The 10,517-nt window shown below is 45.5% G+C and overlaps 1 protein-coding gene across 3 annotated transcripts; it reads left to right on the top strand.

The window, feature by feature from the left end:
• Window positions 1-334: 334 nt before the first annotated feature.
• On the top strand, window positions 335-10,479 carry Mog (myelin oligodendrocyte glycoprotein). Of its 3 annotated transcripts, XM_042684146.1 has the most exons (7): window positions 335-410; window positions 2,379-2,726; window positions 5,438-5,551; window positions 7,306-7,326; window positions 8,148-8,168; window positions 8,839-8,955; window positions 9,215-10,479. In XM_042684146.1, exons 1-7 carry the CDS (start codon window positions 335-337, stop codon window positions 9,376-9,378), a joined length of 861 nt encoding a protein of 286 aa, XP_042540080.1. In that variant the 3' UTR covers window positions 9,379-10,479. The 3 variants fall into 3 exon arrangements, with proteins under 3 accessions (XP_042540080.1, XP_042540082.1, XP_042540081.1); XM_042684148.1 differs by lacking the exon at window positions 2,379-2,726; XM_042684147.1 differs by lacking the exon at window positions 8,839-8,955.
• The last annotated feature ends 38 nt before the right edge of the window (window positions 10,480-10,517 follow it).

Raw genomic sequence — 10,517 nt, 5'->3', positions numbered from 1 at the left:
CTAGATACCCTCTCTGAGACTGGATTTCTGGGAGGGGAAAATGGAGAAATGCCCAGTACCAGGCAGCCACTGCTCCATTGCTCTGAGGGGGTGGGAGAGGCAAACCCCGGTCATTCCTTGGGTCTGTAGTCCTTTTGTGTAACTGTCGGGCAAGGGTGACGTGGGACTATGCCTATGGACACAGCTGCAGCAGTGCCCAGGGTGGAGGCAGGGCCCAGGCAGCAGGCCCTCCCAGATCCTCCCTGGGGCTTCTCAGGGGTAGGGGACATGCAAGGCCAGGGCCTCTGCTTGGCCTGACCCTACCACGGGGACTCTGTCCCCACTAATAGTGGAGATGGCCCTTTTATGGAGATCCTCTCTATCTACCTGCCTCCTTGTCCTCCTTCTCCAGCTGCCTTCTAGCGGTGCAGGTAAGATGTGTTTATTCCTGCTCTGCCAAGATCTAACAACAGAAAAGCAAGATTTCCTGAGCTAACCCTTTTCAATCCTCTTCAAATACTATATGACTGACTTTTCTAAAACACATCTTGTGATATGAGTTCTCCTCCCCCCCCCTCAGAATCTTCATGGGTCCTTACAGAATAGAATCCAAACTTGTGGTTCTGTGGTTCTTGCAATCCAATCCACAGCCTCATGCAAGTTAAGTACATGCTCCACCATGGAGCTGGATGTTTAGCTCTGGTTGGGGTTTTTACTTCTCAAATAATGATCTGTTGGAATTGCTGGCAGGTTTAAATGAGCTGAGATATATGACATGCTTAAAAACTGACGTTTGCAGTAAATCAACAAATGTTATAATATCTTATTATATTTGAGTGATTGGCTCTGCAGAGCAATCACCAATAAAGGAGAGTAGGACTCTCCAGCACAGGGAGCCACCCACTGACAGGGGAACAAACACTTTCCAGCTCTCAGGGAGAAACCAGCCTTATCTCTTAGTAGCACAATCTCACTTGGGAAACTCATCCTGCACAGGATAAAGAGCCAGAAGATGCTCAAAAGAGGGCCTAGAGCTGGAGTGAAGTTGAACATACAGAGGGTAAAGAATGTCCCACAGATTCTCCAAAGGTTAACTACCTCAGCAATGAATTTTGAGGAACAAAATATGAATAAGGATGAAGGGCTGGGAAGTAGCAGTTAAAGAGGATGGAGTGACCAAAAGCAAAACCTCTAAACTTCTAAGGGGAACATAGGAATTCGTTTAAGGCAAGGCCAAATAGGGAGGCTCAGGAGTGAATTAAACTTCAAGGTGGTGCCCACCTTCTGAGGTGGGACCTGAGGGCTGGACTTGAAGACCAGAGAGGACTACAGCTGGCAGGAAGGTGGGCTTTAGTATATGCTCAAGGGGGGGGGGGGATGGACATGTGTTGTGGGAGGCAAGGCCATGTGAAGGTCAAATGAAGAGAGGAAGAGGGTGGACAAATATGGTCATAATGTTTCTAGGTGAAAAATTGAACTAGGTAAATTAAAGAGATGGGTGGGATTGAGAGAGATGGGGGAAAGTGGTGAAAGGGATTGGTCAAGATGCATTGTACTCACCAACTGACGGGTTGAATTAAAACCCCTTTATACTGCCCATGTAATTGTAACCCCTCTGTACAGTATGTTCACAAAAAAAATTAAATTAAATTTAAAAACCCCTTTATACAACTAGTCAAGGGTAATTTATAAAATTAGGAATTAGAAAACAATATAAAACTTAGAGACAGGTGTTGTAGCTCAAGACTATAATCCTAGTAGCTATTTGGTAGGAATTGAAGGATTGTAGTTTGAAGCCAGACTGGACATAAACGTTCAGGAAACTCCATCTCAATTAGTGTCGGGCAGTGCATGCGCCTTTTCTACCAGCAGCAAAGGGAGTCACAAATAGGATTGCTGTCCAGGCTGCTCCAGGTACAAGTGAGATCAGATTGCAAAAATAATCAAGCTGGTGCTAGTGGCTGACACCTGTAATCCTAGCTACTCAGGAGGCTAAGATCCAAGGATTAAGGAAAGTCCATCCCTAATAAACTACTAAAAGCAAAACAACACACACACACACACTCACACACACACAGAAGTAGAGCTGTGGCTCAAGGGGTAGAGCACTAGCCTTGTACAAAAAGAAGCTTAGAGACAGAGCATAGGCCTGGAGTTCAAGCCCTAGGACCACACACACAAACACACATACACACACAATGTGAAATCAGGATGGTGGGGAATTGGAGTGGTAGAGCAGAGCTTAGCAAGCATAAGGCCCTGAGGTCAAACACTAGTCCTATAACTAAACAAATAGGCAGCCTCCTCCTTCCCTATTTTGAAGTAGCCCTGCCCATGATGCATGTGTCTGTGAAGGCTCCCTCTGAACCTCGGTTTCTTCTCTTTGGTCTTTTGGACAGGACAGTTCAGAGTGATAGGGCCCGGGCACATCATCCGAGCTCTGGTTGGGGATGAAGCGGAATTGCCATGTCGCATATCTCCTGGAAAGAATGCTTCGGGTATGGAGGTGGGGTGGTACCGTCCCCCCTTCTCTAGGGTGGTTCACCTCTACCGAAATGGCAAGGACCAAGATGCAGAACAGGCACCTGAATATCGAGGCCGAACAGAGCTGCTGAAGGAGTCTATTGGAGAGGGCAAGGTGACCCTCAGGATCCGGAATGTGAGGTTCGCAGATGAAGGAGGATTCACCTGCTTCTTCCGAGATCATTCTTACCAAGAGGAGGCAGCCATGGAATTAAAAGTGGAAGGTGAGTCATGCCATAAAATTAATAGGAGATATTATTTGTTGGGGTGGTCATGATTTCCCTTGAGACTTGTCATTCTTCCAATTGAGCTCCTTCAACCCACACATCTCACTACTGAGGTTCAGTTTTGTAGAAAGATATTAGTAAACAGGAACTTCCATATTCAGTATCTGGTGCATCATTGTTTGGGTAGGGAAAGAAACTGGAATCAAAGCCAGTGCCCAGGAACAGAAAAGTGACTAAGTAATTGAGGGTATCTGTACTGTGAATGTTGTGTACACATTTAAAAAATTGTTTTGTTTAAGCAAGGAACTGGTGGCTCATGCCTATAATCCTAGCAACTCAGGAGGCTGAGATCTGAGGATCAAGGTTCAAAGCCAGCCCAGACAGGAAAGTCCTTGAGACTCTTATCTCCAACTAACCAGCAAAAAGCCAGAAGTGAAAGTGTGGCTTAAGTGCTAGAATACCAGCTAGCCTTGAGCCAAAAAGCTCAGGGACAGTGCCCAGGCCCTGAGTTCAAGTCCTCACACTAGCATGCACGCACGTACGTGCACGCACACACACACACACACACACACAAACTATATTCTTGGTAAAACTGAGTCCATGTGAATGAACAAGTAGGGACTTACAAAAAGAAAGAACTGTCCTGTGTAGATTTTTACCTTCATCCCTTCAATTCTCTACAACTCCCTTTTCCCTTTATGTGCTGGATGATTTGGGAGTTTACTTTCTTAATCACAGGAAAAAGTGGGCAAGTAGATAGGAAAACTTTGGAAGTTAATTGCTAGTTCACGGAAGAACCAGTAACTGTTCACAGAGAGCCTACGGAAGAACCCAAAGAGCCTGTGCCTCAGAGCCTTTCCCCTGCCCCCTCCCCACCTGCAGGGCAAACATCAAACAATCTGACACTCTTGTCTCTGGGGTTGGGGGAGACTGCTGCAGTGTGGGACCAGAAGATGGCATTGTATGCTGAATAACAAAGCGCTATTTCTAGAGATGGAGATTGCCGGGACATGAAAATAGCTCTGTGTGTCACAAAATGTTCTTCAGGCAGCTGTTTTTACTGGAGATTTTTTACCCACAAAGAAGTCAGATGGGGAGGATCTCAGTTTACAGATGATTTTCCTAGTTCTTGCTTAAAAATTCTTACTTCAAGAAGGCCTCCCCCAATATACCGCCACAACAAACAAAAGGGAGGAGAGAGAAGGAGAGAGGAAGAGGAATATAAGGAGAAAAGAAGATCTGAAACTAAATCCTTTTCCTTTGCCTCCAGGGGAAAAAGTTTCTCTTTTGATTTTATTTCCACTTTCCAAGCTCTAGGGAGCCAGAAGGATATTTTTTTGCAAGTTTCTTTCCATCTTTCTCTAAAAGGTTTCCAATTTCTCTCCCTCTCCCTCCCTCCTCCCCTGCCTCCCTCCCTCTCTCTCCTTCTCCTTTTTTCTCTCTCTCCTCCCCCCTTAAAAATATATGCAAGTTAGGGGTTGGGAAGGTGGATCAGTGGTACAGTGCATGCATGAGGCCCTGGGTTCAATTCCTCAGCACCATAGAAGCAGAAAAAGCTGAAAGTGGCACTGTGGCTCAAGTGGTAGAGTGCTAGCCTTCAGCTGAAGAGCTGAGGGACAGCGCCCAGACCCAGAGTTCAGGCCCCATGAATGACTATATGTGATGGCATGGTCACTGGAATTCCAGCAGCACTGTAGGCTAAAGGCAGGAGGATGGCAAGTTTAAGGCCAGCCTGGGCTACACACATTCACACACATATGCAATTTGTTCTCATACATACAAAGAATGTATCAAGCCAGCCTGAGTTGCTAAGGCAAACACTGAGAAGCATTATTTATTGCTAAATGCTTGAGAATATATCAAACATAAGAACACACATACAAAAGGAAGCACAATTATGACCACATCTCTAAGAGTCTATATGCAATCATCAAATGCACAATCTCTACTCAAGGTGTCAAAGTATTCTAATATTTGGATGTTTTTGTTGGTGCTGGTCGTAGGGCTTGAACTTTGGGGTCTGGGCACTGTCCCTCAGCTCTTCAGCTCAAGGAGAGCACTCTACCACTTGAGCTACAGCACCACTTCCAATTTTCTGTGGTTAATTGGAGTCTCACAGACTTTGCTGCCAGGGCTGGCTTTGAACCGCAATCCTCAGATCACAACCTCTTGAGTAACTAGAATTACAGGCGTGAGCCACCAGCGCCCAGCCTTTTTGTTCATTTTTTATATGATTCTAATCTTTCATGAAAGTATAAGAAGTGTGCAAAAAAGAAAAAGGAGAGGAAGGAAAAAGAGAGGGAGGAGACAAGGAGAGAGGGAAATACTCCTGTATATGTAAGTTCAGCCTTCCAAATGGATATAGAATCAGTAATAGGAAAAATATTCAGCCTAGGATCAACAACGAAAAAACTGAACATGTATTTTTCTTTGTATACTTTTCTTTGACATTATTTCCTAAACAACACAGCATGACACTTACATTGTTTTTAGTATTATAAATAATTCAGAGACAATTTAAAGTATATAGGAGTGGGCTTGAGTATAGCTGGGTGGTAGAGTATATATGTAGCATGCTGCAGCTCTAGATTCTATCCTCCCCAGCAGTGCCAAAAAAAAGTATATGAGAAGATGTGCATAGGTGATATGCAAAGCACTGTGTTGTGTGTTGGGAAAGCAGGCTGTGCAAAGTCAATTCTGCCTTTCAGATCCCTTCTACTGGATCAACCCTGGAGTGCTGGTTCTCATTGCAGTGCTGCCTGTGCTCCTCCTGCAGACTGCAGTGGGCCTCCTCTTCCTCTACCTGCAGCACAGACTGAGAGGTATGCTACTCTGAAGCTAGGCCCACCAAGAGCCTTCCCTGATCCTGAGACAGAGCACTTAACTTTGTGTGGGTATTGCCAGTCTGGGGCTTGAACTCAGGGAGGGCCTGTCATTGTCCCTGGGCTTTCCTTGCTCACCTACTTGTGCTCACCCAGCTCCATTTCTAGCATGTGTGTGTGTTTAATTAGAGAGAAGTCTCAGGGGTCTTCCTGTCCAAGTTGGCTTCAAACAGCAATCCTCAGATACCAGCAGCCTCCAGCGTTGCTAGGACTACAGGTGTGAACCATGGGCTCCCAGCTTTTTTGAGACCTTTGAGTCCAGGACTCAATTAGATCTGTGTGTGTGTCTGTGTTTCCGGTGGTGGGGCTGGTGGGCCTGGGCACTATCCCTTAGCTCTTCAGCTCAAGGTGGGCAATCTACCACTTGAGCCACAGTTTTCTGGTGATTAATTGGAAATAAGTCTTACAGACTTTCCTGCCCAGGCTGGCTTTGAACTGTGATCCTCAGATCTCAGCCTCCTGAGTAGCTAGGATTACAGGTGTGAGCCACTGGCTCAATTACGTCTTACTGATTGCTTTCATGTGGATAGCAGGACTCTAGTTCCCCAGGAGGTTAAGTCTACAAACAGCTGCCTTGTACAGAAGCCACTGAGGCCAGGAGTGATTTACTTGAACTGGCAGGCTGTAAGAGGCAGAGCTCAGGCTCATTCTGTACCATACTTAGCAGCTCATGCACCTGGGAGAGTGTGAGTCAGGCTGGATCTAAGCTAATAGCAGTCTTAAATAAAGATTCTGAGGGGAAAGTGCTGTCACAGTGTTTTTAAGCTGCTTCCTCCATCTTTTCCATTCAACACTGAGCACTCAAGTTCAGCTGTGGACGAAGCTGTCGTGTCCAGAGCTTCCTTCCTGAGCCTCCTCCAACAACTCACTATTCTCCCCAGAGCCAACTCACTAAGTGTCCAACCTGATATTTAATTCATTAATAAAGCACCAAGGAGGGTTTGGGGCTGGATCAACAAGGACTTTTTTTTTTTGGTGGCACTGGGAATGGAACCCAGGGCCTTGGGCAGGCTAAACAGGGTTCTACATTGATACACACCAGCCCAACAGTGGAAACTTTTCCTCTTGCCTTAACTTATCCCAGATGTCTGGTTTAACCACATGAATAAAAAGTCTTCACCATCATGGCTGTGCAGAAAAATGATTGGATTCCATCCTAGACACTGAACTGTGAGCAAAACTCTCAGGTTCTCCAAGAGCAGACAGTTGCCTGGTGTGTCAAGTTGAGATGACGTTCTCCCTCCTAAATTGCAGGGAGAATTAAAGAGGATAACATGGAAAGCACTCAGGGAAGAGCCAGCCACAAAGTAGAGGCCCACTAATAGTCTAGTTCCTTCCTTGCCATTCAGATTGGGAATAGCTTTAGAGTCACAGTGACAGCCCAGGAGGGTGGAGCAGCCAACATAAACAGAACTAGGAGGAGCAACAGTAAGGGAGATAATAAAACCTGACGTTTTGAAGCACTGCTGATTACTGAGCCTGGGTGTGAAAGATGGCTCTTGCATTATTACTTGATCCAGGTAATAGCCAGGGAAGAGACAACTCCTCCTGGTTTCAATGTTCTTCCCCTTCGCCTAAGGATGCTCCCAGGCTCAGAGAAGTAGCCTCCTACCCCCCAGGGTGCTGAGTGTGGAAGGGCTTCCATATCACATCAGAGAATGAACTAAATGGACAACTGACTTTTTCTATTTTAGGAAAACTTCGAGCAGAAATAGGTGAGTGCCCCCTCCCCCCCCCCCCCCAGGGCCCCGTTTGATCTTTTGGCATGATATGTCATTTTCTGTCTCTTCTAATACCATGCTTCCTTCAGTTGGAAAATTCACTTTTTAAAACTAACCAGCGATAGAGGGTCCATTGAGATGCCCTGTATCCATGTGAAGAAATGTCACTGTTAGGAAAGATCAGGCAAACAAAAGGGAAGAAGCCAGAGCTCTCAACAGATCAGATCAGATTTTAGCCTTCCATCCACTTGATCTTTCCTAACAGACACAATGAGCAACCCCTTATACAACTAATGCATGCGGCAAAACAAACAAGAACTAACCAGTCAAGAATTGTCAACAGGCTGGGAAGGTGGTTCAGTGGTAGAATGCTTGCCTTGCAAGCATGAGACCCTGGGTTTGATTCCTCAGTACCACATAAGCAGAAAAAGCCGGAAGTGGGGCTGAGGTTCAAGTGATAAGAGTGCTAGCCTTCAGCTGAAGAGCTGAGGGACAGTGCCCAGGCCCAGAGTTCAAGCCCTACGACTGACCAAAAAAAAAAAATTGTCAACAATCTACTATGCTTCCCTTGTCTTCAGTCTCGGGTGAAATCAAATCCTATAGCTCAGTCTATCCTGTCAGGACAAGAATTAGTCCAATTTAAAACTAACAAAGAGGGCTGGGATGTAGCTCAGTGGCAAAGCGCTTGCCTAGCAAGTGCAACGTCCTGGGTTCGATCCCCAGTACAAAAAAAGAAAAGACAAAAAAAAATAAAACTAACAAAGACCCAAGAGATAGGACTCCAGTAAATTCATTTCCCATTGTTCCTCTTTCAGAGAATCTTCATCGGACTTTTGGTAAGTGCAAGTATTTCACTTGGGCTCCAGTCATCTGGGGAAACAAAGTTCCCTGGCTCCTGGTAGGTGCTTTCCTTTTTTCTTTGAGTAAGCCATCATTTGCATGTAAGATTGGTAAAATAACAGTAAATATTTCTATACTACTTTGTGTGATTCCTGGGATTTGAACTTGGGACCTGGGCACTGTCCTTGGGCTTTTTTGCCCAAGGCTGGTGCTCTACCATTTAAGCCACAGCTCCACTTACAGCTTTTTGGTGGTAGTTGGAAATAGGTCTCAGATTTTTCTGCCCAGGCTAGCTTCAAACCACAATCAACCAGATGTAAGCCTCTTGAGTAGCTAGGATTACAGACTCTTGAGTAGCTAGGATTACAGACATGAGCCACTAGTGCCAGTTTTTTTTGTTTGTTTTTAATAAAATCCATGACTCATGCCACACACACACACACACACACACACACACACACACACACACACACACACACTCACTCACACTCACACACACATAAAACACTAAGCCTACATAAGGTTGGTGAAAATAAAAATGTGCTGCTTTTTTCAAGTCCATCCCTAGCTGGCCTGGGACTTCAGGTTAAGAAATCTAGTAGGGAGAAGGGTGAGTGGAGCAAAGGGAAACACATTAACCACTGTTTGTTCTGGTGACTAATTCAGATCCCCACTTCCTGAGAGTTCCTTGCTGGAAGATAACACTCTTTGTAATCGTGCCGGTTCTTGGACCCCTGGTTGCCTTGATCATCTGCTACAACTGGCTACACCGAAGACTGGCAGGTGCAGTGATGGGACAGCAAACAGGGACCACTCAGTAGTGGGGAACCAAGCCAAGCCAGAGTAGGAAACCATGGAACTGGGCTCAAGATTCCAGAGTTAAGATTTCCTTCATCCTGTCCCCATGATCATTTCCTGCCCTTCAGCGAAACCAGAAGGAGAGGGCGGGGTCAGTCGGAGTGAACACGGGGAGGCGGGGAGGGAGGTAGTCATCTTCCATTGGTTATCTCCCTTACTACTTGTTTCCTTTTTTTTTTTGCAGGACAGTTTCTTGAAGAGCTAAGTAAGTTAATTTCTCATTTTTATCAGCCAAGAACAAAATGTCGGGAAAGGAAGACTAAGCAGAGGGTTGAGAGTGGAGGGAGGACCCTTCTATTAAGGGATAATGGGAAGAGGCCACTGTTGGACAAATTCATAGGTGACTGAGAGGGATGCCAGGCCACTCCCACCTGCTGCCTGATTGCACTCCTTAGCAGGACTCTCACCAGCCTTCTTTCTATTCTCTGCATAAGATGAGATGACCCCAGAGAGCTCAGGTTCAGTGGTTTCATAGTAAACTACTGACAAGCTATCTTTTCCTTCTTCTAGGAAACCCCTTCTGAGTGCTGACACATTTTTGGCTGAGGTGCAAGAGTCTAGTTGGTCCAGAGTCTGGTCCTTGGGAACATGTCATCCATTCACTGGACTCTGCTGTGGGCACATTCCAATCTGCACATCCATGAACATTCTGAATTCCAAATAGAATTGATGTCCCTTCTTCTGTCTTCCACTTTATTTCTTCCTCTCCCAGTTTTTGTTTGTCACATCTTTCCACTCCTCTTCTACCAGGAAGCGCTTTATGGTGGGTCACCTTTTTCCATCAGAGGACACCTATGCAAGAACAAAAAGCAACAGACGGGAGGCTCTGTGCCATGATCTGGAGTCCCAGAACCTCCTTACTACAAATGACAGTCCATCAAGTTTGCAAATAGTGGCTCTTTCTTCCAAGATTCCAGCTGTGATTGGGGTAAAGAGCAAAGGAGCAGTCAAGTTATCTGATGTTGAGTGAGCTGCAGATGAGAATGTGTGAAGCCTTAACTAAAACCTGGGGATAGCTTCCCAGATGGATTCCACAGAATACTGTCCAGACCCTACCTTGTCTCAGCAGCCTGAGGAGGAACTTTGGCAGCAAGGGATGAGAAGTGGGCCATACATGTCTCTGTTCTATTTCCATATCTGTCTCTCTTATCCCTTTCCTCCCACCTGCACCTCTACCATAGAATCTACTGTTTTATTCAACTATTACTACTCAGTGGTTTATCAGACACAAAGAAACAAGCTAGGTGCTAATTATTAATAATACAAGTTTCTATGTGCACATTTCTTTCCCCTTCTCTGTGTTGTATTTCCTTCATTATTTTTCTATCCTCTGTTCCTCAACCTACGCCTCCAGACCCCAGAGGCAAATCCTCAGGCAAACCAAATGTAGACTTAAGTCAGAAAGGCCTTTTATTGTTTTAATTTATTTTTGTTGGTTGTAGGGCTTGAACTCAGGGCCTCAGCACTGTCCCTGAGCTCTTTTGCTC

Source organism: Dipodomys spectabilis, unplaced genomic scaffold (genome assembly GCF_019054845.1).
Source record: "Dipodomys spectabilis isolate Male_0828 unplaced genomic scaffold, ASM1905484v1 ptg000085l, whole genome shotgun sequence".
In the NCBI taxonomy this organism is placed as follows: domain Eukaryota; kingdom Metazoa; phylum Chordata; class Mammalia; order Rodentia; family Heteromyidae; genus Dipodomys; species Dipodomys spectabilis.
Note: the sequence above shows the minus strand (reverse complement) of the source record. Positions and strands in the feature narration are given on the sequence as shown.

Excerpts from the sequence above, each read along its gene's own strand:
- Mog (XM_042684146.1), top strand. The coding sequence starts at position 335 with ATGGCCCTTTTATGGAGATCCTCTCTATCTACCTGCCTCCTTGTCCTC. Across the intron at positions 411-2,378 it reads GCTGCCTTCTAGCGGTGCAG|GACAGTTCAGAGTGATAGGG; the intron begins GTAAGATGTGTT and ends TCTTTTGGACAG. Across the intron at positions 8,169-8,838 it reads GAATCTTCATCGGACTTTTG|ATCCCCACTTCCTGAGAGTT; the intron begins GTAAGTGCAAGT and ends TGACTAATTCAG.